Genomic DNA, 27622 nt, shown 5'->3' with positions numbered 1-27622 from the left:
CTAAATATATTTAAAAATTATTAAATGTTATTTGAGAGAATTTTTTCAATTTTATTGGAACATGAAATATTAATTTTTGATACAATACCTCAAAATTGGATCCCACACACACAAAAAATCTTATTGGAAGATATATATGATATATTGGAATTTTTCTCTCTTTTTTGTCATATTCTATCTTTGGTTTCCTCTCGGATCACAAATAAAACTCTATTTATATGACACATAGTCATGAGTATATTAACTTTTTTATTTGTTTTTGTTTTATATTCTCTCATAAACATTCTATCTCACAACATAAAAAATTGTCTATTTTTCAAATTTCTAACAAAAAAAATGCCTATTTCTCCCATTACTTTTCAAAAAGTGTCTGATACACTAATGGACTCATAAAAAAAGTTGAAATTTGTGCCCTTTCCAACTCTTTCTTTCTTCATCCTCTGCTCTCCTCTCCTCTCTCAGCCAGACCCATCCTCTTTAATTGTCTAACGCTTGAACCAAGGATTTATACCATTGCGGTTTTGGAATCAAACACCATCTCTCTCTCTCTCTCTCTTTCTCTCTCAGTTCCCATTTCGCAATTGGAAAAAAGCAGAAGCATTATTTTTTTATGGTAAAGTTTCGATTTTTTTTTTCTTTTTGCAAATTCAAATACTCTCGGATTCATACCCTGTTCCCCCCTCAAATTAGGGTTTTTGAGGTTTCTCGTTTGCTTCTCAGTAGTCAATTCGAGTCTTTTAGAAAACTCAATTTTGGATAGACTCTCGTTTAAAAATGTTGCTTAAGGGTTTTGTATTATCATAATTTCAAGTTTTTGTTTAAATCAGTTAACGAGGTTCATTACAATTTGAGCATTATCTTTGATGACCCTTCACTCAAAATCTTCATTTTTTTTACATGTCAAGTTGAAAAATCATCGTTTTCTAATATATGTTTTGTTGGCCTATGTCCAGGATCTCGTTTATAGTAGAGAAATCGTGAATAGAACATTTAAAGTTTTCATGCTTTAAGCTGATTAAGTCTCTCTCTCTCTCTCTCTCTCTCTCTCTTTTTTTGCTTCTTGCAGCAATCACTTGAGTTATATGTCTTTTAGCCAATAATTCTGATAAACGTCACTAAGGTAGGTGAGAAAATCAAAACTCTTGCTTGTTTTCGGTTTTTGAAAACCACGTCTATCTATCTAATGGTGTCATTTGTTTGTTTGTTTCTGCTTGGACTTTGGTTCTAAAAGTAGATTAGTTTTCAAAAAATCTTGGAGAGTTGTAGTCACGTAGAATTATGAAGATTGTAGTATGGCAGATAGCTCGTGAGCTAGTTTAACTTTTATCTTATGAATTTTAGTGGACGAGAGAGGAGTTTGGTTGTTTTTGGTTGGAACATTAATTAATTTCGTCTCTCTGTGCCATGTTCCATGTAGGATTCATTTAGAGATCAAATTTGCTTAGTGCTTAGAGGGATGTTAAAAGATTCGATTCAAGTTTAATCTCTGTTTCTGTTTTCATGTGTTGGGATTGTAGATTCGTTAAGCTCTAGAAATGGGATGCTTTGCATCAAGGCCGAAGGACACTGGTGGAAACAGGAGGAAGCCAACGAGCATCGGGGACGTTTCAGTTTATGTACCTGGTTTAAGGATACCCAAGCACGTGGAGTTTTCTCAGTCACTGGGTGATCAATTGCCCAAGACTCTAGTGGAACGCTTGACAGCTTTAAGAACACGAATAGTTGTGATGGCTAATCAAGAAGGGCCAACGATTACAAGAACTAGGAGGAAGACACAGCATGGTAAGGAAGAGTATCTTGTCTGTTTCTTTTTCCTCTGCTTTCTCCCTTCTAAGTCAACGGAATGGTTTCTTGCAGGAGGTTCAACACTCGCAGATCTCCATCAAGCTTTGGAAGATTATCTACCTGTTCTCTTAGGATTAACTAAAGATGGTAATATACTATTTATGTGCTACAGAATCGAGATAGGTTTGGTTGCAGATATCCTCACACGCATTCGTTTCATGTTCAGGTAGCCATCTACAATTCAGAGTACCGTTTAATTGGGTTAATCAGGAGGATGAGGAAGAGGTGCGGTGATCAAAACAGTTTATCTTTTCACTGTGCTGTTTTTTTCGTTCCTTCACTATAAAATTTAGACTTTTACATTGAAGGTTGTTGAGAGTAAATGACAATATTATTTACATCTACCAGGAAACAGCTATGTCAAACGTTTGGTATGAAATATTGTCGGTTTTGCATCTAATGGCAATGCTACAAATGTCACAAGCCAATTTACTGCTTCTTCCCAAAGGTTCCAGTGATGGTTATCATCCAAAAGTTTCGGAAGGTAAAACCTGCAAATTGCTTGTGATATGCTTGTTTCTTCCTAGATATCTTCTTTCTTATTGTTAAATACTTAAATATAATGGTATGGTCCCTCAGGTTTATGATATGCTTTTTTTTTTCTTTTCATTTTCTATAGAAAACAGGCGAGCTTCAATTGATATTTTCTTAAAGGCAGCCGGATACCTTGACTGTGCGGTTAAGCATGTTTTCCCTCAGTTTTCAGCCGAGCTAAGGTTCATATAGGACATTGTTTCTACTGTCAACCAGTTGTAATTTTCAAATGTTAATAATTCTGATTGATCTGCTGACACGACGGTTGTTTTACTTTGCCTTTTCTACAGGAGAAGGTTACCAGTTGACTTGGCAGAAGGAGCTTTACGGGCTCTTTGCTTGCAAGCATTAGGCCAGGTATAACCACTTTTTGTTAGGATATATTATCTTGTTATGATTTGCTACATGTGCTTCCTAGTTTATTTTGTGAATATCAACGTCATGTTCAACTAATTAGAAACTCTCCCTAGGTTCGAAGTAGCTATGTAGATAGGTACTTTTGAGTATTTTAATAGACAGAAATTCGCAGTCCTTTGTTAATGGTTTAACTTTTCGGATTTAGGGTGTTGATATCCAACTCGGGATGGCAATTGATAGTGCAAAAGCCACTCTTGCAGTGAAACGAAGACTTTCATGTGAAATGGTGAAATATTGGCAGCAGGTGATCCTTTACCTTATCAAATTTGTTTTCTTGTACAACTTTTTTGGTCATCACTTTATTATTTATAATGAATTGAAACGCTAGAAAGATGAGTTGTCTTAATGGGAGTAGTGTGTATCATCCACTTTAGATTAATAGGACAAAAAAACCAAAAAACAAAACGAAAGAGCAAAAAGAAGAAAGTGGAGATATTTCACCATCAGAAAAGTGTCACTAACTTGTGCCGCCTGCTGATCACTTATGTTTGAGGAGGAAAATGGGACTAAAATTGCTTAATAAGTTGTATCAGAAATATCTTTGAAAGTGGCTTCTAACTTTATACTCTACTGCTCGTTTACATGCTTAAAAAAGAGAAAACAACAAGAAAGTAGAAACCTTTCTTGAGCTAGTAACTATTTTCCTCTTTTCTGAGGCTCATGGAAGAATTGACAGAGACTCTCTTTTGTATTTTCTAATTCGTAAATTTGAAATGTTTTCCTTGCGATAAAAGCTCTCTAACACTTATTATTGATGGACATTGATTAGGCACAAGATAACTTGATGAATCTTCCATTAGCAAATGGGTGCGGCGAAAAGCATAGGCTCTTTGTTAAGTGGAAGTATGTTGAAGCTAAGGTACTGTTTGGACGTCCTTCACTCTCTTTCTCAGATCATTGGATCTTTTCACATAAATGAGTGAGAGAAACTCTGTTATCTGTACAATGCATCAATTTTTGTCTTCTGTTTTTACTAAGACACTTGGTATCTCTGTGTATTTGTAATACCAGGCTGCAGCTTACTACTACCACGGTTTGATTCTTGATGAAGGAAACACAGAGAAATCACATGGCATGGCGGTTGCTGCTTTACAGGCTGCAGATGAGTGTTTCAAAGAAAGTAAGAAAGCAAGCGAGGCGTTTAACACCTCTTCACCCACGTCAAGGTAAATCCTTCTTCTTTGACTTTGTCGATGGATCGCCTTTGTCGATCTATCCATCAGTCATTAAGATCTATCCACATTTCTTCAGGACTCCTCCGCTTTTCGGGACAATGAAATATCTATCAGAGAAAATACCGAAAGAAACTTCAAGTAAAGTCAGGATAAGTCGTGATCTATACTCTTATGAAAAGTGAGTTTCAGTTTAAAGCTTTGCCAGTTTTCTCTCTTCTTTTGCTATGCTATTTTAAGCTCAACCTTTTGTTGTCCATTTACGCCAAATTATAGGATCATGGAGACAGCACCAACGCTTCCTGATTTTGCCTTGGCATTGAAACCGGATGAGTACCAACTTCCTTCTGTCGATGCGTCATGGTCTGAAGACAATCTACGGACTAAAAACACCTCAAATCACATAAATGGCAACCAAAGATAGATCAGTGAATAGAATGCATATCACCATATAGAGTTACAAAGCCAATGGCCTCCATAGAAACACAAATGGTAAAGCTCTACAACCACACTGGTGATTCTCCAAATGTCAATAATATATAAGCTCTCCACTGGGTGTGAAAAAAAACTACCAAATTGGATTTGGATTAGTTTCCAGAAAAAATATGGGAAATTGTTGTCTGTGTTCTTCCCTGTATGTTGTTGTAATTTTGTTTGTTTAGTGCAATAAAATTCGATTCTTTCTGCTCCATATTCATTATTATTGCTTGGACACAATTTACACCAGACAAACGCAAACTTGTAGCTTCAGCTTTTTGTTTTGTTTTACCTAGTAGTGTACTACAAGGTTTGCTCTTCAGAACTTACAAAACTACAGAATAGGTGAACTCTAACTAGACTAATCACCAGTGAGAGCTCGAGGGCTATGGTCGATAGTGGAGAGAGACATGCCTGACTGAGCCACAGTTCTCACAAACGCCATGTTTGCAGTCAACGTTGGAGCTCCCCATCTATCACCTGTCCCAAACACAGTCTTGTTCTTCATTGCTAACTTCCTCGTCGTTGGGAGGCTCTTCACACGCTCTGTGGGATTGTCACTCACCACCCTGTCACACCACTCACAATCCATCATTCAATCATAATCATTATGAGTAGAAAAAAAAGTATTGAACTTTGAGATCCTCTGTTGATACAGAGCATAATGTGTGCATTACATTAGGCTCTTCAACAACTGCTCAGCTCTGCGTTTCTCATTGGGTCCAGCATACATGGATACTAACTCCTTGAACTCTGAAAGAACACTCTCGCATACAATCCCTCGCTTGCCTGATAATACAGTTCCCATTTTGACTAGAACAGGGTTCTCAATTTCAGACTTGGCCTGCATATAAGTTGTCAATTTCACAAAAGTTCATGTTTTGATTAGACAATGATGACTATACCTCATAAAGAGGGTACCTGAGCAATCACAAAAACGGTATTTCCCTTAAACTTTTCCTCTAATTCGATCTCAGGCGTATCCACTATTCTCTCTGCACACCCGTTGCTGATTCCAGAAACAAGAGCAACAAGAGCTGTAGTGTCGAAATTAATAAAGCAGTCTTCACCGAGAAATCTCATGGAGGAGATTACATAAGAGAAATCATCTTCTTTTGGACTTAGCTCTGCGTCCTCTGCTTGAACTACAACTTCAGGTTCAGTAAAAGGGGAATCATTATCACATTGATCAATGAGCTTGATCTCAACAGAAACTGCTTCTTCATATGATCTAGTCCGCACGACGTTAACCCAGCTCCAAATTCGTCTTTCAATTTCTCGTAAATTGAAGAAGGCAGACCGTTTGCGAAGAAGAGAATCACCGAAGAAGGTTTAAGCGCGGCTGTCGAATTAGCAGCGGCGAGAATCTGTTCGATTCTCGACTTTAAACCTTTGTTTCCATGGCGGTTTCCACTCCAGGAGATATACCTAGGGTTTCTATCGGAGACGATGATCCACACAGGAACTTTTCCGAGAGTACATACGACATCAACATGAACCCCACCAATCGGAAGAGAAATTGGTTTGCAAACGCGTGAAACGCCAGTGATAGTCGGAAGCTGCAGAATCCGTACAACTAACTCAATGTGGCCAATGTTAACACTGCGGATGAAAAAAAAAACAAAAGTCAGAATCAGAGCGAACGAGAGAGTGATAAAAGAAACAGATGATCAAAATCAGAGAAACCTAGAAGGCTGTAGAGAAGGATCGGAGGAAGAGAGAGACGAGAGGAAGGAGAGCTCGGAGGAAGCGAGCTTAAGGAGAGTGCGACGGCACGAAGCAGTGATGGAAGTTGAAATCGGAAGCTTCTCTATTGTTCTTATAACCGATTTGCATCGATTCTACGCTGTCTCTATCTCTTCGATCTCCATAGCTACAAGCACCGTCGTCTTGCTTGTGCCCTTGCTTGTGCTCACCGGAGACACGTCGTTGGAGTGAGTCCAGTGAACAGCTCCGAGCCCCCGAGGAACTAAAGAAAAAAGAAAGAGACTTAACCGGTTTAAAATCGGTACACGAATAACCCGGTCTAGGTAGCTACTTAACTGATTCTCGGTCCGGTATCCGGTATGTTTCTCGCCCGGTTCGTTGTATCCCGGTACGTATTTATAAACTCAAAAATCCCAACAAATGCTTCATAGTAAACATGTTTGGACTGCGTTTAAACTAGAAACTGTTAATTTTTTTAGCTGATCAGTAAAAAGATTATGGATTTAATATAGTCTCGACCTCCTAAAATGTAGATTTAAACGTTAGAACAGTGATTATGATGTACTTTTTTGAACTGCAAAACACTAGTAGTATATCTTAAGCTAGTTAGAAAAGGTTTGGCTTAAAGAATGATTATGATAAATGATTAGAAGAGTTTTACACTACTTATCAGAATGGTCAATCATTTAATTAGAATTAAAACTACATATCAAAGAATATGCGTTTATTATAACGGTGATGTAGATCTTTGTCCATAGACAACAGGGACCACAAAGTAAAGCATCCATCAAAGGAGCCACAAAGGAGGATTCTTTTTGCCTCCCATTCCTTTTATGTTATGTTTCACAATTCACATGAACCCCCAAGAAAAGCAAAAGGTACAAAATCTGATTTTGTTTGCGTCGACAAATGAAAAATCATGCATATTCCTTTTTGTTTACTTGCACACTTAGCTTTTCCAACTTTTATTTCTAACGAATAATCTTCTCCCCCATCCTTCTCCTTCTTTCTACTCCTGTCCCCTTCACAGCATATTAATTTTTTTTATTACCTTAAGGTATCTATTTATATACATTGTTGTGATTAAACCCCTGTTTCATCAAACTACTTCATCTCTCAATCATTCAATAATATTGAGGAGAGTTTGAATCTTTTCGTTGTTTCTGTAAAAGAAAAAATTAAAAGAAAAAAACATGTCGTCTTCATCTCCAGCTATGCTTCAGAGATCGGATTCAATCGCTGACAAAATGCCTGATGCACTGAAACAAAGCCGGTACCATATGAAGAAATGTTTTGCCAGGTTATTTAAACTTTCAAGATCACACTCTTTTGCTACATTTTTATGCTATTTGGTTTTCTTAGTTATATGTTTGTGTGTGGAAAAAATGTTGTAGCTTTGTTGGAGGAGGAAAGAAGCTTATGAAGCGTGAGGATCTGATGAATGAGATAGAGAAATGTATAGAAGATAGCCGTGAACGCAGTAAGATCCTGGAGGGGCTGTTTGGCTACATTCTCACTTGTACTCAGGTAATGAACATCTTCATTGTCATTTTGCAATCGAACATGGTTTAGTTGCGTGTTTATGCGAGATCACGGTTTAATTTTCTCTGTTTTAACAACTCAGGAAGCGGCAGTGGTTCCACCATTTGTTGCATTAGCTGCAAGGCCAAATCCTGGTTTCTGGGAATATGTTAAGGTCAACTCTGGAGATTTAACAGTGGATGAAATCACAGCTACGGATTACTTAAAGCTCAAGGAATCTGTTTTCGATGAATCATGGTTAGTAAACAATCTACATATATAATGGCGTTTTGGCAATAGCCAGAGCAATATTGATCATCTGGTGTAATCGTTTATGAAACATTTTATAGGTCTAAAGATGAAAATGCATTGGAGATAGACTTTGGAGCCATTGATTTCACCACTCCTCGGCTAAGTCTTTCTTCTTCAATTGGAAAGGGAGCTGATTACATCTCTAAGTTTATATCTTCTAAGCTTGGAGGCAAATCCGATAGGCTAGAACCTTTGTTGAACTACTTGCTTCACCTTAATCATCACGGAGAGGTATGTTTGAATCATTTTCTTGTTTCCATTTACATTTGTCTTCTTGAAAGTCTTATAGCTCATTAACAATGCTTTGTCTCTGCAGAATCTCATGATAAGTGACGATCTCAGCACGGCTGCAAAGCTCCAGAAATCTCTGATGCTTGCCGTCATTGTAGTCTCGACTTACCCAAAACACACGCCTTATGAAACTTTTGCACACAGGTAAAAAACTGCTCAAATTAAACTATACACACATATCGGGTTTCTTTATCTTCCATGAGGAACCGGAACAAGGATTTAACTGAGAATTTACTTTCATAGGTTGAAGGAGATGGGATTCGAGAAAGGTTGGGGAGATACAGCAGAGAGAGTGAAAGAAACTATGGTTATGCTCTCAGAAGTTCTTGAAGCACCAGACAATGTGAAGCTAGATTTGCTCTTTAGCAGACTTCCCACAGTGTTCAACGTTGTGATATTCTCTGTCCACGGCTATTTTGGTCAGCAAGACGTGCTCGGATTACCAGATACCGGAGGCCAGGTTATTGCGAAAACAAATCTTCAGTTTTATATTACCTCCTAAAATATGATATCTAATTAACAAAAAGAAACTTCATGGTTATATAAACCCTTTGTGTATTATGATCGTATAGGTTGTTTACATATTGGATCAAGTAAGAGCTTTGGAAGAAGAGCTTCTCATTCGAATTAACCAACAAGGCCTCGGATTCAAGCCTCAGATTCTTGTGGTGACACGGTTAATACCTGAAGCAAGAGGAACAAAGTGTGATCAAGAACTAGAAGCCATTGAAGGAACCAAGCATTCTCATATTCTCAGGGTTCCTTTTGTTACGAATAAAGGAATCCTCCGTCAATGGGTTTCTCGATTCGATATCTACCCTTACCTGGAGAGATTTACTCAGGTATGTTAATCATCTTTCTTCAAAAGATTCTTATATTTTCTCAATGGCTAAAGCAAACTAATAAAACTCCTGACAAATTGTTCGTATTTACAGGACGCAACGAGCAAGATTCTTCAACGCCTTGACTGCAAGCCTGACCTCATCATCGGAAACTACACAGATGGGAACTTGGTTGCATCTCTAATGGCCACCAAACTCGGTGTCACTCAGGGAACGATTGCTCATGCGTTGGAGAAGACAAAGTATGAAGATTCAGATGCGAAGTGGAAGGAACTAGATCCTAAATACCACTTCTCATGCCAGTTCACAGCTGATTTAATCGCAATGAATGTCACTGACTTTATCATTACCAGCACATATCAAGAAATCGCTGGGAGGTTCGTATTTTTTTGCACTAACATATACATAGAAGATTCAAACTCATAAACCTAAAGTAAGTACGCCTTTTGATTTGCAGCAAGGACAGGCCAGGACAGTATGAGAGTCACACTTCCTTCACAATGCCTGGTCTATGCAGAGTTATCTCTGGCATTGATGTTTTTGATCCTAAGTTTAACATTGCTGCTCCTGGTGCGGATCAATCTGTATACTTCCCTTACACAGAGAAGCAAAAACGATTTACCAAGTTTCATCCTTCTATACAAGAATTGCTTTACAATGAGAAAGACAATGCTGAACACATGTAAGTAGTCTAGTCTCATTGCAATTGAATTAGTCAACACTCAACAGTCGGACACCATATGACTTACTAATTCTGCCTGTGTGTAAACAGGGGGTATCTTGCGGTAAGAGAGAGACCGATCATCTTCTCAATGGCCAGACTCGACACGGTGAAAAACATAACTGGTTTGGTTGAGTGGTATGGCAAAGACAAGAGACTTAGAGAGATGGCTAATCTTGTAGTCGTTGCTGGATTCTTTGACATGTCGAAATCTAATGACAGAGAAGAAAAGGCTGAGATCAAGAAAATGCATGATCTGATTGAAAAGTACAAGCTCAAGGGAAAATTCAGATGGATCGCTGCTCAAACCGATAGATACAGAAACAGTGAGCTCTACAGATGCATTGCTGATACAAAAGGAGTCTTTGTTCAACCTGCTTTGTATGAAGCTTTTGGCTTAACTGTTATCGAAGCCATGAACTGTGGACTCCCAACATTCGCCACAAACCAAGGTGGACCAGCGGAGATAATTGTTGATGGTGTCTCTGGTTTCCATATTGATCCCAACAATGGTGATGACTCTGTTAAAAAAATTGGAGATTTCTTCAGCCAAGGCCGTACAGATGCTTTGTACTGGGATAGTATCTCTAAGGGTGGTCTCAAACGCATCTATGAGTGGTAAGTAAAGATAATCCTGAAACACAAATCTCATCAGTTATCACATTACCTTGCTTATTTGTGGATTTTGTAACCTCTGTGCAGTTACACATGGAAGATTTATGCAGAGAAGCTGCTTAAAATGGGAAGCATTTATGGATTTTGGAGACAGGTGAACGAAGATCAAAAGAAAGCGAAGCAGAGATACATTGACATGCTCTACAATCTCCAGTTCAAACAATTGGTGAGTCTTTGATATGAAGATTACTATTGATGATAGCTAACAAAACTAACCTTTACATTGCTATTGTTTCTTGTAGACCAAGAAAGTGACAATCCCGGAAGATAAACCTCTGCCTCTGAGACTGGCTACAATCCGTAACCTCCTTCCCAAAAAACCATCATCTCTTGGAGCAGGAAGTAAGCAGAAGGAAGTCACAGAAACGGAAAAGACGAAACAGAAAAGTAAAGATGGTCAAGAACAACAAGATGTAAAGGTCGGATCAAGAGAAGTAAGAGAGGGGTTGCTTGCAGCTGAAGCATCAGAGAGGATGAAGAAAGTTTTAGAAACTTCGGGAGAGAAACAGCATCAAGAGAAGATGAAGATTGCGTACGGACAACAACAGAACCAAGGAGCTTCATCGGTTCGGAACTTGTTCTGGTCAGTCGTGGTTTGTCTCTACATCTGTTACATTTTGAAGCAGAGGTTCTTTGGTGCTAACTCGGCTCAAGAGGATTAAGAAAGTCTACCTCTGATCGAAGTAACGTGAAAACAAATAAAATTTGTAATGCATAAAACTACTATCGATGTAAAAATCATCAAGTAATAAAATTCATACATTTGGCTTACCAAACTGGCCCAACTGTATATATAATTACACACGTGTATGTACTATGTGCATGTATTAATTATGAAATTTTGTTGAAGATGCATTTGAAATTAATTTCTTAAGACAATAAATAAAGTAATGAATCGGTCCATATGATAATTAAATTTGGGATAGAGCCATATGGAGCAAACGAAGGCAGAGACTGTATGTGAATTGTGGAAGGATCACTTTATTCAAGGTCCCAAAATTAAATGTGGTAAGATGGGAAATTTATATCAATGCTTTTAATTTAAGACTATCTATTTAATTGCTTCCTTTTTTCAGACTAATGTAAATATAGGCACACATGAATGGTAAAATTAAAGACGAAAGTGATAATTATATAAACAATTTAAATAAACTTTTATTTTCCTAAATGATAATCTCATCAATAACAAGAGAATTGTTGAATGATATACGATACAAATTCATTACACTATCTTCACTTCATCAATAGATTTATATTTACTTCAAGTTATAAGCATTTATAATCTCTAATAAATCCATGATGCGTTTCTATATCTAATATATGATCCAATAATGAAAACATAATACTACCAAATAAAGAAATTTTGCAAATCAGATTAATTATGAGATTTTTTTATTTGTTGATAACAAGGTTATTATCATCTACTGTATTCAGAATCGTTTGTTGATCGCATGCAACTTATTGAATTATTATTCTTTTTGTCAACGAAAAAGTTTTGAAAATGTATTAAATTCACATTGTTGTCAAGGTTTTCAAGTTTCAACCATATTTCTTTCTTCAACAGGTTTCTAATTTCGAAACAGTTTTGACTTTAAGGGATTATGCACTTGGTAGTAAAAAGAGTTATAAAGACAGCGTGAGTACAGCCAAGATATCGAGACGATCCGTAAAGGCCAAAAGACAACAACTTAAAAAAAAAAAATTATTAATTGATATTTTTATATTTTTTTTTTTGACCACTAAATGATAAACATATTTAAACATATCTAAAAATAGCTAATTAAAAAATAACTCATTATATAAAAAAGCTATAAAAGTTGGTGTATAGATTTTAAGTATATGCTAATTAAGCAGTCCCAAAAGATATGTAGTACTGAATTGAATAACGTGTGATTTTGCTAAATAGAGATATGATTAATTAAATCAGGTAATGGATATAAACTTATGTAGAAAACTGAAAATTAGTGGAATGTTCACGCATTGATTTGTATTGAGTAAATAATCTTAACTATTTGCGATTTTGTCTAAATTATGACCCGATTTAATACAATGTAGATAAGTTGTGTTTGGTTTTTTTTTTTTTTTTTTTTTTTAACTATAGGATGCACAATTTTCAATTTCCGTTACTATATGGCTTTCATTGGTACTTGGTAGCATGATTTACCATTGATGATGAGTAAGAAATCTTTGTTAAAACAATAATTACTAACTAGATATCCTTACAATATTTATACTCCAGTTTTCTTTTTTGTTGTTGTTGAGAAAAGTAGTGTTTTGAGAAAGGTAAGAAAGATCTATTAGTAAAGTAATTTTTTTTTTGTGCCTACCAAAAAAAAAGTAATTTTTTTTTGTATATACACAAAGTAATAAAAAATGCTTAAAATTATACAGCTGTTCTCATTATTTCTTAAAAAAAAATAAGATTATTGACTATAAATGCTAATAAATCTTTATTACAATTAAAAATTGACTAAATGAGCAAAAATTATAGAAAGAAAGTAAACTTGGGAAAATGAGAAAGAGAAAATATATAAAAAAAATCCAAAGAAGAAAAAAATGAGATCAGCAAAATCCCAATAAAAAAGTTTAATTTTGTCATTATACTACAAGGGTGAGAGAGAGAACTTGGCCGGAGAAAGTGGATAAAGTTTTCTTCTTTTTTATCCAAACCTCTGTGTATTAACCAACCCTTACCGGAGATATAAAAATCAACTGGGACTCAAAGAAAAAGAGAGAGAGAGAGAGTTAGTTGTATAGACCAAACAAAAAAAGAAAAAAAAAAAAGAAGAAGAAGAAGGTTGGTTCGGTCCTCTCTCTCTCTTTTCTCTCTCGGAGTATGGTGAGAGTACAACTTAGCAGTAATGGGGAGAGCAAGAGACTTTAAAAACCTCTCTGTTTCTCTCTCTCTTTCTTGAATTTTTTCTTTTTTTTTTTTCCTCTGTCATCAAAACAAACACCATTTAAAACCCCATCAGTTACGCCAATTTCGACAGGTTGGGAGAGAGAAAGAGAGAGAGAGAGAGTTTTTGCGAATCTGTGTAATGAATGTTGAAGAAGCAACAAAAAGGGTTGGGAGAGAGCACTAATGGTGGCGGCTTAGGTGAGAGTGAAAGTCTTATTAGAGAGAGAGAGAGATCACTTTCTCTTTCTCTTTCTAGGGTGGCTCCTCTGTAGAAAGAAGTAAGGAGACGAGACATTATTACGGCTACAAAGAACCCATTTTTATTTTTTGTTTCCTCCCTCCACCCCCTAAATATCTCTTAGTTGAATTTTTGGGGTTTTTGGATTTGTCAAAATTCCATTTTTGAAATCAATTTGTTGCCTAAACCGAACCTTTTCACCTCCCGAAATCATCGCCTTTGCATCTTCTCTTTCAGATTCTCTTCCGTTTCGTTTTCTTTCTTTTCATCTCTCTCCTCTTCCCTTCTCTAAAGTTTTAGTTTTTTTTGGGTGGGTGCATATAAAGTTCGAACCTTTTTTTTTGTGTATTGCTCTGTTGGGGGGGTTGTGTTAATGGCGACAGTGGTGTAAATGGTCCATTAGTAGTTTGTGGTTGGGTGAAAGTAAAGAGAACAAGTTTGTTAGCCATATTAGAGATTAAAGAGAGTGTTTTATTACCGCTTTGTCTGTCGGCGTATATTCAAAAAAAAAACAAAAACAAAACAAAGATGAGTTTTGTCGTCGGCGTCGGCGGAAGTGGGAGTGGAAGCGGCGGTGACGTTGGTGGTAGCCAACATCACGACGGCTCTGAATCTGATAGGAAGAAGAAACGTTATCATCGTCATACCGCTCAACAGATTCAACGCCTTGAATCGTACTACAATCATCTCTCTTTTTGTGTTTCTTGGAGAAACTTCTTTGTTCTGTTTTTGTAATCGTTGAATTATCGAACTTGTAGGAGTTTCAAGGAGTGTCCTCATCCTGATGAGAAGCAGAGGAATCAACTTAGCAGAGAATTGGGTTTGGCTCCTAGACAAATCAAGTTCTGGTTTCAGAACAGAAGAACTCAGCTTAAGGTTTTGTCTCTCTCTCTCTCTCTCTCTTGAGTTTTGAAATGTAGTTCTGAATATGAAAGAAAGGATTTTGATTTTGATTGTGGTAATGTTTTCCGTAGGCGCAACATGAGAGAGCTGATAACAGTGCACTAAAGGCAGAGAATGATAAGATTCGTTGCGAAAACATAGCCATTAGAGAAGCTCTCAAGCATGCTATATGCCCTAACTGTGGTGGTCCTCCTGTTAGTGAAGATCCTTACTTTGATGAACAAAAGCTTCGGATTGAAAATGCACATCTTAGAGAAGAGGTGAGTTTTGTTTTCTGCAGTTTTCATCGATATTAGCTTGATTCATAAACATCAGTTGATTGTAAAAAAATTTGATCTTTTGCACAGCTTGAAAGAATGTCCACCATTGCATCAAAGTACATGGGAAGACCTATATCCCAACTCTCAACATTACATCCAATGCACATCTCACCGTTGGATTTGTCAATGACTAGTTTAACTGGTTGTGGACCTTGTGGTCATGGTCCTTCACTAGATTTTGATCTTCTTCCAGGAAGTTCTATGTCTGTTGGTCATAATAATCTGCAGTCTCAGCCTAACTTGGCTATATCAGAGATGGATAAGCCTCTTATGACCGACATTGCTTTGACTGCAATGGAAGAGTTGCTCAGGCTTCTCCACACAAATGAACCTCTGTGGACCAAAACAGATGGCTCCAGAGACATTCTTAATCTTGGAAGCTATGAGAACATTTTCCCAAGATCAAGTAACAGAGGGAAGAACCATAACTTTCTAGTCGAGGCATCTAGGTCTTCTGGAATTGTTTTCATGAATGCTATGGCACTTGTCGACATGTTCATGGATTGTGTAAGTAGCTGATACATCTCCAACATTATGTTTTTCACCATTGGTTTGCAGCATTTCTGATTCAGTTTCTCTTTTTTTTTGTAGGTCAAGTGTGCAGAACTCTTTCCTTCAATCATTGCAGCATCTAAAACACTTGCAGTGATCTCTTCAGGAATGGGAGGTACCCATGAGGGTGCATTACATTTGGTAAACTGATAGTAACTCTACTTGCTTTCTGATGTATCAAAAAAGGATTCAGATTTCTTCATATATAGCAACTTTTGTTTTGGCTATATAGTTGTATGAAGAAATGGAAGTGTTATCACCATTGGTAGCAACGCGTGAAATCTGCGAGCTACGGTATTGTCAGCAGATAGAACAAGGAAGCTGGATTGTTGTAAATGTCTCGTATGATCTTCCTCAGTTTGTTTCTCACTCTCAGTCCTTTAGATTTCCATCTGGATGCTTGATTCAGGACATGCCCAATGGATATTCCAAGGTTAACTCAACTTTCTTCTTAATCCCTTCTGTCTTACTAAGTTATGTTTTCATGTTAGGATATCCCCAAACTGATGAAGTATAAAACAGGTTACTTGGGTTGAACATATTGAAACCGAAGAAAAAGAACCAATTCATGAGCTATACAGAGAGATGATTCATGATGGGATTGCGTTTGGAGCTGAACGTTGGCTTACTACTCTCCAGAGAATGTGTGAAAGATTCGCTTCTCTATCAGTACCAGCATCTTCATCCCGTGATCTCGGTGGAGGTGAAAACATTTAATAGAGACATAAGTCTCCATTGCTAAATTCTTTATTTAAAAGTCCATATACAGTAATAATTTTTGAGCAACTTTTTTTCAGTGATTCCATCGCCGGAAGGGAAGAGAAGCATGATGAGACTTGCTCAGAGAATGATAAGTAACTACTGTTTAAGTGTAAGCAGATCCAAAAACATACGTTCAACCGTTGTTTCTGAATTGAACGAAGTTGGAGTCCGTGTGACTGAACATAAGAGTCCTGAACCAAATGGCACAGTCCTCTGTGCAGCCACTACCTTCTGGCTTCCCAATTCTCCTCAAAATGTCTTCAATTTCCTCAAAGATGAAAGAACCCGTCCTCAGGTAACAACAAGAACACAACCCAAAAGCTTCGTAAGTAAAGAATCATCTTAAGAAAGTGTTTAAAATGTTTCTTTGTTGGTGGTTTGTATTAGTGGGATGTTCTTTCAAACGGTAACTCGGTGCAAGAAGTTGCTCACATCTCAAACGGATCACATCCTGGAAATTGCATATCTGTGCTACGCGTAAGTCTCTTTAGTGATACAAAATTTTCCTCACAATTCACTTTCTTAACAAATGAAGTCTGTTTTTTTCTTTCTATTAGGCTTCTAATGCATCACAAAGCAACAACATGCTAATTCTACAAGAAAGCTCAACAGACTCATCAGGAGCACTTGTGGTCTACAGTCCAGTGGATTTAGCAGCGTTAAACATAGCAATGAGTGGTGAAGATCCTTCATACATCCCGCTCTTGTCCTCAGGTTTCGCAATCTCACCAGATGGAAATGGCTCAACGTCTGAGCAAGGAGGAGGAGCATCGACGAGCTCAGGACGGTCATCATCAAATTCAAGCGGTTCGTTGATAACAGTAGGGTTTCAGATAATGGTAAGCAACTTACCGTCGGCAAAACTGAATATGGAGTCGGTGGAAACGGTTAATAACCTCATTGGAACTACTGTCCACCAAATTAAAACCGCCTTGAGCGGTCCTACAGCTTCAACTCCAGCTTGACACAAAATTAAAAGCTCTTCCTCTTTCTTCCGGGTGTCTCTTTCTCTTCAATGATCAGAGAAGGGGAATTAACTCTTCTTTTGCCTTCAATGCCAGAGAGAGAGAGAGAGAAGAAGAGATGCTCATTAACTCCAATTGTTCTGCTGCTTCTGTTGGTGCTGTTCTGTTCTTGGACAAACCTCATTAAACAACTTCTGTAAGAAAAAGAAAACAACAGCTGGATTCTTCTCTCTTCTTCATTTGCTTTTTTATTTTTTTTTGGGTTTTCTTTTCTTGGTGGTGGTTATGAGATTTTTAGGGTCTTTTTAATTGTTTTTTATGCTTAGAAACTGGAAGTCAAGAACGCACCATGCAACTTTGACTTTCTTTGTATGGTTCGGGCATTGACTTCTGTTGCAAAGTTTTTTTTGTCCCTTTTTTTATAATTGAAAGCGTTAAACTTTGTTCATCTATCCCATTAATGATCTATGGCTCTGCTTAATGATCCAAGAGTGTGTGTTTGTGTGTGTATGAATTATGAAATGATCTAAATGTTGTCGTTATGGGTGGAGATGGAGAGGGAGGTTAGGTGATGAAATCTGACAAGTTGATGACTTTTTTGAAAGTTAGAAAGAGAAGAACGAAAGAAGAAAACAAGAAAGATTTATAAATGCGATTTCTTTTGGTTGGTTCGCTGTAAAAGGAAATTGTTATCGTACGGACCATTAATAAAAAAAAACCCCATAACTCTCTCTCGTTGGATCCAAAATCTAATAATACACCTTTATGATCCCTGAAAACATATGGTGAAGAATCATGTCACGTCCCAAACTCTCCCTTTTGGACCCAAAACAATATATAGAGATCGAACGTGCGGCTCATTTGTTTTATCATTTATCAAATATTTTAATGGTTTCACACTTTTGATTTGATTTGGGATGTAGTTGTGAGCCCCTTTCTCCTTATATGTATAAAATCAAACGTTCGTTTTTTTGCTGTTGATAATAAGTCTCTTTATTTAGTGTTGATCCATGTATAAATATCGTAATAATGTATCAATCAATATATATAGTAAAGGTACTTTCTATCTAAATTAGGTTGTCCATGCCATGATGCCACTAAAAGAACTACACGTTACCACCAGTCTACTAGACATCGCTTATTTTTAGTAGTTCAAAAAAATTAAAAACGGAACTACTGTGAATTATTGAAGCGATGCCTAGACTGTTAATTATATCGATAGTTATGGGACTTAAGGCTACTACGTCATGATGAAAAAAAAAAAAAAAATTGCCATTAAATAGATATATTAAAAAGTGATTGGGATATATGAAATAAATTTCTTACTGGTGGAATGTGTTGCAAAATTTAATGAGTTTTTCATTCTTCTAAACAATACAACATGTTTTTTTTTTTTTCTTTTTTTTTGTTTTTTAAATTAAGTTTTGAAAAGCTAAAAGATCGTTTAACATATAAAATGAAAAAAGTATTGAGCTATAAGTTATAACGGGCTTAAATTTAGGCCCATAATATTTGTTAAATGTAAACCCAGTGGAGAAGACTGAAAAAAAAAAAAAATCACTCCAGACGGACGATCTTGCTGAAGGAGCATTACCTATTAATTTCATCCTTCTTCGATCGTCATGTTCGTCTCTCTACTCCTAGAAAACGTGGGAACCCTAATCTCCTGAGATATTCTTACTGTTCATTAGTAGCAGAGACGAAGAATTAGATTACGGTATTGGAGAGCGAAGTAGAATCGAAGACGATGGCAGGGAGAGAAGTTCGAGAGTACACAAATCTGTCTGACCCTAAAGGTAAGACCTTTGATTGAATTTGGTTTCTGGGTATGTTTCATTGTAGGTTTGTCGAGAAACCCTTTTGAGCTATGTTTTCCTCTTTTCGGGACTCTTGGTTGCAGATAAGAAATTAGGGAAGGGTAAGATTGATGATGAAGACGTCACATTCCAACGGATGGTTGCAAAGGTTAGCGCGTCGCCCTCTCCCCTGTTACTTACCGTATCTTTCTTTTGAGAAATCTTACTGTGCACAAATTGTAGGGTGAGAGCTCATCTTGCCATAGAAATCGAGTTCAATTGGTCTTTGTTGCAGTATACTTTAGTGGGTTGATGAGTGTTTGTGTGCTTAATGCTCTTCAATTCGATTAAGCTCGTGTTTCTTTTGTTTCCCTATCATTGAGTCAATATGTTGTTGTTACTGATTGTTTTGGTATAGCTAATAGCTGTTAGTGAAGCTGATTTTTCTTTGATATCTTTGTTAAGCATTATTGGATATTGATGTGTTGTGAAGTGTTCGATTCTATTTTGGGACGCGAATTTTCTGATAACATGCCCCGGCAGGGATAACGGCCCCGCCACATTTTTCTGGTTGTTGCATTCAGATGCAAGAGGTTGCTGGTGAACGTGGGGGATATCTTCATGGACGAGGCGGTACCAATCTCTCTCAAATTTGTTCTCATCCTTTATAGTTGTTTCATGGCCATAATTCTTGAGTTTCTTGTAGCTTTAGACAGCGACGATTTGCTTTATCTGAAAGAACAGATGGAAGCAGAGGAGGATGCTGAGCGCCTTCTGAAACGAACTGAGAAACGGGCTTTTGCTGCCTTTAAAATATCCTTTTGATCACTGTGCCACCAGGGTTAAGTTATTGATATATATATATATATATATATATATATATATGTCTGCCTAAACGTCTTTTAGATTTTTCTTGACCATATACTACAAAGCTGCAACCCAAGCTGATTCATCTCCAGCATCTGTTCCCTTGCCCCTTCGTGTTGAGCCCAAACCAAAGAGTGGTATCAGGTGAAAAATCACACCCTTCCTTATTCACACCATAAAAGGGATTTTCACTCGGCAACCAACTGTTGTAGTTTTACAATGTGTTAGGCAGCAAGATTTGCTGAAAAAAATTGTTGAGGTTAAACCTAAACGACCAAAAGTCTCGACAGCGTCAAGCCCCAGCTTATCACCCCCTGTTAGAAGTGATAAAGGTCCAACGGTTCAGGGAGATAAGCAAAAAGAAGAAGCCAAGACGGTGTTGAATAAATCGGACAGACCAGAGGAGCAACCTGGCACAAACAGAAATGACGGTAAAGCAACCGAAAGCAATGGGAAAGGTCAAAATGCTTTGAAAGGCTTGTTGGGTTTAGCGTATGAGAGTTCAGATGAAGAAGACTGAGGACTGATGAGCACTGAATAGGGTTCTATCTTCTTTTAGTCTTCTCGTGTTTTGTTTTATCGTCTCCAAGTTGTTGGTATCGTCTCAAATCTTACAAGAGTTTAGCTTTAGGATTCAATACAGCTTTTGCCATCTAGCCCTGCACTTGTTGTAATTGTGAAAACCAAATGGGTTTGTTGAAGTTTGAAGAAGAGAATCTAATGAAGATGATTTCTAAAAGCATACGAGTTGTTGTTAGGTGTTCTTGGGCTTTACTATTGTTTAAATCTATAGAGCACTTGGATCTCAACAACTTTGGAGCACTATTATACGAATTTTGGGATTACAAAAAAATCACTTGTTTTACAGGGTATATACACCAATACAGAGATATACAGAGGTGGAGATTGTTGGTTCATTATTGATCCCGAGGAGCATTGTCCCGTCTGTTCAACTGGATTTTGAAGCCATTCACTAGACGAGCTGAAGGGAAGAAGGAGATACGATCTTCCTTAAGCTGTGTCCACCTAAAAGATGCAACAAGAATGAATCAGGTTTAGATTCAGACAAATCAAACCCCAGAAAGAGAACAGGTACTGACCTGTATGTGGTGATGAAATAATGCAGAAAGAGCGCGATTTGAAGGCGAGCCAGTTCTGCTCCTGGACAAAACCTCGTTCCTCCACCAAATGGGCAGTAGAAAGGGCTCGTTCTCCAGTTCCTCTTTTGCTGCATTCACATCAATGAATGTTAACTTCCACAATGATACAAGGTTTAGATAGTAATACTTCAATGCCAAACACAAAGTAAAACCTGAGTTTCAGGGTCAAGCCATCTCCATGGATTGAAGGAGAGACTTTCCTTGTAATAGCCCTCGTCTAAGTGTACTGCAGACAGAAACGGAACCACGAAGCATCCCTTGGGAATAACATAATCTGCATAGGAGCCGGAAAGAGTTGATTTTTAGATCATGTTTCTACCTGCATATTACCGATAATCAAAGATGCTATTGCGTACCTTGGTATGAGACATCTTCTTTTGCCTCTCTCATTAGCCAGATTGCAATTCCCCCAAGTCTGAGTGTTTCATCTATTACCTGTTGAGAAATTTAGAACGATTTTAGTGAAGTTTTCTACCATCTGAGATCAGAAGCAGACCAGCTTCTTGAGCATCTTGATTTACTTACGCATTGAGTGAAGTCCATTGTCTTGTAATCTTGCCATGTTAGCGTTCCACCTGCGAGCCTATCGTGTTCCTCCTGTTCATTTTATAGATTGTTACAGAAGGTGTATTATAAATTGGAACCAAAAGGAACTAATCTGTTATCATTGAATATGCTTTATATGTACCAGGAGTTGGGTCATGGCTTTAGGACAATGAGTGAGGAAGTAAACTGCAAACAGCATTGTTTTCGCGGTGGTTTCATTTCCAGCAAACAGTAGATTGATGATGAAATCCGCCATGGATTCGTTTGGTAAGCTTTCTTCTTCAAGCAATCTTCCAAGTACACCATTACCAGCAGTATCTGATGTTGCTTTGTTCTGCAGCCGCTTCTCTATCGTCTTGTTTATCTTTCTTATGATCTCCTTTCGTGCCTGAACAAAGAAACATACAAAGTCTCAGCTAAGAAGCTCCAAAGCGACAAATCAATCTCAATGTTTTATTTTGGTTAATTTGAAACTTACCTTCATTGCTTTGTGGTATGTGAAACCAGGCAAGTCTATAGGAACAGAGAGACATCCATCAACAAAATCAGAGAAAAGCTGAGACATTTCATTGACTTCTGATTCGCTCGACACACCAAGAAGTTGGTTAACCATAAGATGAATCGCAACCTGAAACACATAACCTAACAAAGCTCAGAAATCAAGAAATTTCATAAAGGTTTCTTCTTCTTACCCTTCATATTCAATCACTTGCCTTTCTGCAGAGATCTTGGAGAAGCACGACTTCACCGTCCTTGAAATTACTCAATGTCTGAAGCATCACCACGGGAATATCCTCAAGAAAATGAGTCTTGAGCTGGTCATGACGCATCATGCTCGATGCAATTGAGTGAAGGCGTCTCTGCTGATCACCATGCACCGTGATCACTCCATCTTTCCCGACCAAATCCCTGAAAGACTTTGGATAACTCGACTGAAACAGCTTGCCTTCGTTCTGCATTATGAACCGGTTAAACGCCGGGTCTGCTGAAACCACTGCCCATTTCCCGAACAAGCTACACGAAAATATCCTCCCATACCTGACTCAACAAAACAACTACAGTCAGACCTCTTGAGTGTTAATCTAAATACAGAACATAACAAAACAGAGCATAGCATTCATGAAAGATCAACAAGAAGATATATTTTTTTTATAAATGTTTTCCGGAGAAAAGGACGAACTTTTTAATTTGTTGATCGACGAAGCTGGAGGGATGAGAACCGGAGACGGCGTTGAGCCAAGCGAAGGTGTCTCCGATTAAAGGCCATCCTCTGCTTCCCGGAGGCAGCGTGTAAGGCTCTCTTCTCTTTCGTCTCGCTATTCCCGCGAGGAAGAAGATGATGATGAAGGCAAGAAATGTGTTTGACGCAGCAGCAGAGAGAAACCAATAGGATTCTCCTGAAAATTCCGCCATTAAAATTAAAACCCCTTGTTTCTTCTGTCTCGGTGTGTGTGGAGAGTTCGTGGAGAGTTTTATATATAGGTTTTTACAGCTAAGACTGCAGAACAAGTAAGCAGCGACTGAGGAAAAAAAATTGAAAAAATAAACTAAAAGGAGGTGATAATGTTAAGCATAATTAAAAAAGAGAGTGGTCGTTGTAGTGTTGCGAAGGTTGCTTTGACCTCAAGTAGCCTTTTTTGGTTAACGTGACGGTGAAGGAATCATGAGGGTAAGGTCAAACTTTATAGAGCCACTAAAAAACGAGTCAAAAAAGTATGGTTCGGACTTAGGAACCACCTAATGGCTAAATAATGCTTCTGACAGGGCTCGATATCCACATAAGTGCCACGACGAGACTTCGTGAGCCGCATCAAAAACCACGCGTTTTATAAAGCATATATGGTCTTGGGGTTTTTAATTACAACCTATATTAGTATATTGCAAAAAAACATTTAAAAAGTGTTACATGTTTCTTTTTTCCTTGACTTGTAGACCAAAAAAAATTGCGTAGTATGCGTGTGAAGGAAATGTAAGAAATGATTATTATAACACAATTGGCATCAAGGAGCCAGTAGAAGCCAGCTAAGACAATATTGGCCTCTAGGGAAAAGCCTCCGAGTCTGTCGGAGACTCCTGACTTGTTGCTTAATCATACTGTTACACGCTTCACTGTTTACACTTCACACACCCAGTGGCCAATGCTATTATTATTGTGTTATAATATAGTTTTTAAGTTGAAGTTTTTTTTTTTTATTTTTATTTTTTTTTTTTTTTTTAATTTTAAGTTGAAGTTATTGAAAATCTTACTTAGTTATATATAATTATAAAAAAAACTCATAACTTAAGAGACGATCTATTGAAGGCAAGCCATGGTCTGCGTCAGTATGTTTTTAAACTAGATAATATCGTTGTGCTTTTCTACAATGATGTACAATCTGCAAAGTTCGTGGAAGACTGTGGGAAATGTCCCCATAATATTCAATATGGAAGTTCTCGACCCGTCATCCTTTACTCATATAGTCATATCCAAGAGCGAAGATTTCCGTGAAAAGTTTTGAGTTTCTTTTAGCAATTGGTTTGATGGGGAAACTAGTTTCGTGGAGTAGTATATATTTTCATATTTTAAATATTTATTTTCTTGGAAAATATCCACAAAATTACAAAAATATTCGTTACAAAAATTTTGAGAAAGAAAAACGTGCGTAGACGAGAGCGAATATTCCACATCTTGATGATTGACAAAGACATAATAGAAGGATACAAACTTCAAATATTTGTTTGGCTACAAATTTTTCAATTGTTAGCATTTTTTTTTTTGTTACATAAATTTACATATAATAAGGTATCTAGTATCCACAGAACTCATAACAATTTATCATACTATAATCGATGAAGAATCCTACTTTATCTGTCATCACTCTCACCGTTCTCTCAGCCGTGATATTGACCACAGCTCCAGCGGCCGATGCTGTATCAAGCCAAGTAGTCCTAGACATATCAGGACATCCGGTTCAGTCTAACGACCAATACTACATCATACCGGCCAAGATAGGAACCGGAGGTGGTCTTATCCCTTCAAGCCGAGACTTAAACACACAAGACTTGTGCCTGAATCTCGATATTGTCCAATCATCGTCTCCTTTCGTCTCAGGCCTTCCCGTAACTTTCTCTCCACTCGACACCAAAACCAAGCTTGCCCAGCTCTCAACTAGTCTCAACCTCGAGTTTGATTCCACGGTTTGGTTATGCCCTGAATCCAAGATTTGGAGAATCGACCACTCTGTGCAACTTAGAAAGAGCTTTGTAAGCATTGGCGGTGAGAAAAGTAAAGGTAATAGCTGGTTTCAGATTCAAGAAGATGGAGATGCTTACAAGCTTATGTATTGTCCGTCTAGCTCCATTGTTGCTTGTATAAATGTGAGTTTGGAGATCGATGATCTTGGAGCTCGACGTTTGGTTCTTAGCAATGATCAATCTTTCGCTGTTAAGTTTCAGAAGGCTTATGATTCAAACTCGAACTGTCATCTTAAGTCTAACTGGAGGGTGTTCCCTTTTATGTAACTTGTAAGTGTGAAATCTTGGTAAATTGTCATGTTTGAGACGATATACCAAGTTTATTTTGATGTAAACAACAGTTTCTATGAAATAAAACACATAGTTGTTGTATGGTTTACCTTTATAATTTAATGAAGATGGCATAACTTATAAAATTGCTTAATCATTTTTGGGTTAATTTGAAAATCTATAAATCTTGGGGCAGATATAGGACGTTAATTGATATTACAACAACAAAAAAAACGTTAATTATTTCAAAAATTCTAGGAATCAATAACTAAAGTATTTAATAATTAAGTCTTTATTTAACTCACCAAAATCTAATTTTGGGTACCCAATATTTCAACTCTGGTGCCGATCACCTCTTACAAAATAAATAATAAACTATTCATTAAACAAAATAATCAATATTTTCTTTTAAGAATTTATGTTAATTACAGAAAATAGTCCACGTTGGTTCTTTATGATTTAGATTCAGGTTAATTTAAGATGAACTTATTAAATGGTATGTTTTTGTTGTTCGGTTTAAGATTGAAGAAGTAGATAATTGATGATATATTAGTATGCATTGCATTGTGTTGTGTGATTATTGATGAAATTGAACGTTCTTTCTTGGATCAGATCATCCTCCCAGCAGGCTCCTTCACTATTACGGAAAATCGTCTCCCAAACAACAATCTACAACATCTGGGGCAAAAGAACAACCTCATCCACAACAATCAATCTCTTCCTCCGAAAGTAATCTTCAAGCAACTTGATAGGGACATGAGAAACATCATCTTAGCAAGAGGTTTAGCAACCTGATGCAATTATAGTTAACATGATCTCCAGTGCTTGTGTTTTCCCTGTAATTTGATTTTATTCTTTTTGCCAAGGATCCAATAGCTATAGGGTTTCTTGTAAAAGCCAAAAATTTTCATTATTAATGATATTAACAGTTATAGCAAAAAAAAAGAAAAAACCAAAACCTCAAAGGTAAAGAGGATATATGTTATTATTTTATTGTCTTGTCCTAATATTTTCAGTTCTATGGGTTACTATTTTATCCATAAACTTAAGCAATGATGACTAGTCACTAGGTGTTATAATTGATTTTTTTTTTTTTGAACAAAGAGGTGTTATAATTGATTATGTAACGTTTTTCCACTGTTTTAATTCTTCAGCTAACGTTTTTCCACTGTTTTAATTCTTCAGCTATCTAAATGATTCCAAACAAATAGATGAATATATATATGTTATTCGTTTGTTTTTCTAATTGGAAATATAGTAAAACCTCTATAAATTAATAAATTTTGCTACTCGCAAGTCGGAACAGTGTAAAAAATAATAAAATTTGATAAGATAATAAAATAATAATTTTTTTGAAATCTCCATGTAAAATATGGTCCCAATAATATCATAAATTAATAATCATGTAAATTTACATATATATATATGTTGATATAGTAAAGTATGTTTCTCTTAAACCTCATATCTATAAAATAATTGTTATATTGTATCTTCAAACTATAATGATACAAAATAATCTATAACATTTCATAAAACAGCTAAAACTTTTAAAAGTTTTCAATTTCTAAATATGCATAAATTTGAATAGTTATGTCAAGTGTATAAGTGAATTTGTCTATAATATTTTTAATTTATCGTCAATAATATTTTTTAATTATTTCAAATTCAATTCCAATACCATAAAATTTACAATATCCAAAATTCTAATCTTATTTTGCAAAAATTGTCTCAATTCATAATTTTTAAAAATTAAACAATTAAAAATATACTTATAAATTAATTTACACTATAAAATAATTATTATTAATTTATATGTAACTTAATATCACTATAAATTAATAAAACATCTTGGTCCCAACATTATTAATTTATAGAGGTTTTACTGTATAGGCAATTGTCAACGAGTATATATATTTCCGGAGCTTTTGCAAGAGAGAGATTAAAAGATGGAGGAGATGAAGAGATACAATTAATAAGGATGGGATAAGACTTTAACTTGGATTTTGTACTCAAGAACTTGGTATGATCATGCAAATGTTGATAACGTCTTTTTTGACTAATTTTGCAAGTCTTTCTAAAAAAATAATTAAAATCTTTTGATGGTTTTTGGAGGATTTAATTGTTCCCAATACTCCTTGATTGTTTAAAGTCCGTATGTGAACACGAAAACATTTAAATGATAGCAATTAGTATTGCAGATGCATTTCAAATCCAAATCAATGCATACAATTAAATATATATTTAACTATTTTTTTGAAAATGTTTATAATAAAAAAAAATGTTTATAATGGTTAAATACGGACCATATATCTAACTAGTTTTCAAAGAGTTTAACTTTGGCAATCCGAGTACCTTCAAAGAACTTTATACTGCAGAAGAAAAAAAAAATGTTAGATCAATGGACAAATTTCTCACCAAATTTAATTTGCCTAATTTTACTTACATGTCATTTTTTGTGGCTTTTGGGTGCACATTAGAAATAAACTATTTTGCTGGCTCCATGACACATTTTAAACCACAACCCAAGGACACATTATCATCAGAAAGTCGTCGTGTATTTCCTCTAAAATTGTCATGTATTTATTAATATATG

At 36.4% G+C, this 27622-nt stretch overlaps 6 protein-coding genes and 1 pseudogene across 17 annotated transcripts; 5 read left to right on the top strand and 2 right to left on the bottom strand.

The window, feature by feature from the left end:
- Nucleotides 1-242: 242 nt before the first annotated feature.
- LOC104751191 (uncharacterized) lies at nt 243-4659 on the top strand. 6 transcript variants are annotated; one of them, XM_010473097.3, is made up of 13 exons: nt 243-613; nt 1067-1120; nt 1518-1782; nt 1858-1932; nt 2012-2070; nt 2194-2329; nt 2465-2561; nt 2670-2736; nt 2942-3040; nt 3566-3655; nt 3808-3962; nt 4048-4149; nt 4245-4659. In XM_010473097.3, exons 3-13 carry the CDS (start codon nt 1536-1538, stop codon nt 4390-4392), a joined length of 1275 nt encoding a protein of 424 aa, XP_010471399.1. In that variant the 5' UTR covers nt 243-613; nt 1067-1120; nt 1518-1535; the 3' UTR covers nt 4393-4659. The 6 variants fall into 6 exon arrangements, with proteins under 6 accessions (XP_010471399.1, XP_010471397.1, XP_010471398.1 ...); XM_010473096.3 differs by having other exon boundaries at nt 256-613; nt 1067-1124; XM_087490201.1 differs by having other exon boundaries at nt 320-613; nt 954-1124.
- On the bottom strand, nt 4649-6316 carry LOC104751192 (uncharacterized; annotated as a pseudogene). The gene is made up of 4 exons (XR_015583634.1): nt 6132-6316; nt 5367-6047; nt 5123-5289; nt 4649-5014 (listed from the first exon to the last, which is right to left on the bottom strand). The product of XR_015583634.1 is annotated as an uncharacterized LOC104751192 (transcript).
- LOC104751189 (sucrose synthase 6-like) lies at nt 5441-11290 on the top strand. 2 transcript variants are annotated; one of them, XM_087490200.1, is made up of 14 exons: nt 5441-6540; nt 6911-7030; nt 7365-7452; nt 7547-7679; nt 7777-7931; nt 8024-8216; nt 8302-8420; nt 8520-8736; nt 8849-9118; nt 9212-9495; nt 9576-9800; nt 9891-10457; nt 10542-10680; nt 10757-11290. In XM_087490200.1, the coding sequence occupies exons 2-14, from the start codon at nt 6991-6993 to the stop codon at nt 11174-11176; spliced, it is 2850 nt and encodes a 949-aa protein (XP_087346326.1). In that variant the 5' UTR covers nt 5441-6540; nt 6911-6990; the 3' UTR covers nt 11177-11290. The 2 variants fall into 2 exon arrangements, with proteins under 2 accessions (XP_087346326.1, XP_087346325.1); XM_087490199.1 differs by having other exon boundaries at nt 5786-6540; nt 6918-7030.
- Nucleotides 11291-13072: 1782 nt separating this feature from the next.
- LOC104751188 (homeobox-leucine zipper protein HDG11) lies at nt 13073-17645 on the top strand. The gene is made up of 10 exons (XM_010473094.3): nt 13073-14328; nt 14413-14530; nt 14629-14817; nt 14905-15384; nt 15469-15570; nt 15662-15862; nt 15952-16132; nt 16227-16486; nt 16579-16668; nt 16749-17645. The coding sequence occupies exons 1-10, from the start codon at nt 14183-14185 to the stop codon at nt 17154-17156; spliced, it is 2175 nt and encodes a 724-aa protein (XP_010471396.1). The 5' UTR covers nt 13073-14182; the 3' UTR covers nt 17157-17645.
- Nucleotides 17646-18677: 1032 nt separating this feature from the next.
- Nucleotides 18678-20558, top strand: LOC104751186 (uncharacterized). 5 transcript variants are annotated; one of them, XM_010473090.3, is made up of 6 exons: nt 18678-18952; nt 19057-19121; nt 19537-19585; nt 19665-19765; nt 19881-19963; nt 20048-20558. In XM_010473090.3, the coding sequence occupies exons 1-6, from the start codon at nt 18904-18906 to the stop codon at nt 20337-20339; spliced, it is 639 nt and encodes a 212-aa protein (XP_010471392.1). In that variant the 5' UTR covers nt 18678-18903; the 3' UTR covers nt 20340-20558. The 5 variants fall into 5 exon arrangements, with proteins under 5 accessions (XP_010471392.1, XP_010471391.1, XP_010471393.1 ...); XM_010473089.3 differs by having other exon boundaries at nt 19659-19765; XM_010473091.3 differs by having other exon boundaries at nt 19496-19585; nt 19659-19765.
- Nucleotides 20559-20624: 66 nt separating this feature from the next.
- LOC104751187 (abietadienol/abietadienal oxidase-like) lies at nt 20625-23236 on the bottom strand. The gene is made up of 9 exons (XM_087493470.1): nt 22706-23236; nt 22239-22563; nt 22004-22153; nt 21668-21913; nt 21505-21576; nt 21336-21414; nt 21132-21253; nt 20920-21047; nt 20625-20845 (listed from the first exon to the last, which is right to left on the bottom strand). Exons 1-9 carry the CDS (start codon nt 22936-22938, stop codon nt 20737-20739), a joined length of 1464 nt encoding a protein of 487 aa, XP_087349596.1. The 5' UTR covers nt 22939-23236; the 3' UTR covers nt 20625-20736.
- Nucleotides 23237-24247: 1011 nt separating this feature from the next.
- On the top strand, nt 24248-25131 carry LOC104751185 (kunitz trypsin inhibitor 3). Its single transcript, XM_010473088.3, has one exon. The coding sequence runs from the start codon at nt 24355-24357 to the stop codon at nt 25024-25026; it is 672 nt and encodes a 223-aa protein (XP_010471390.2). The 5' UTR covers nt 24248-24354; the 3' UTR covers nt 25027-25131.
- Nucleotides 25132-27622: the final 2491 nt, after the last annotated feature.

The sequence above is a fragment of the Camelina sativa genome, chromosome 16, assembly GCF_030686135.1.
Source record: "Camelina sativa cultivar CO46 ecotype springtype chromosome 16, ASM3068613v1".
Lineage (NCBI taxonomy): Eukaryota > Viridiplantae > Streptophyta > Magnoliopsida > Brassicales > Brassicaceae > Camelina > Camelina sativa.
The sequence above is the reverse complement of the archived record's forward strand: the minus strand, read 5'-3'. Positions and strand labels throughout refer to the sequence as shown.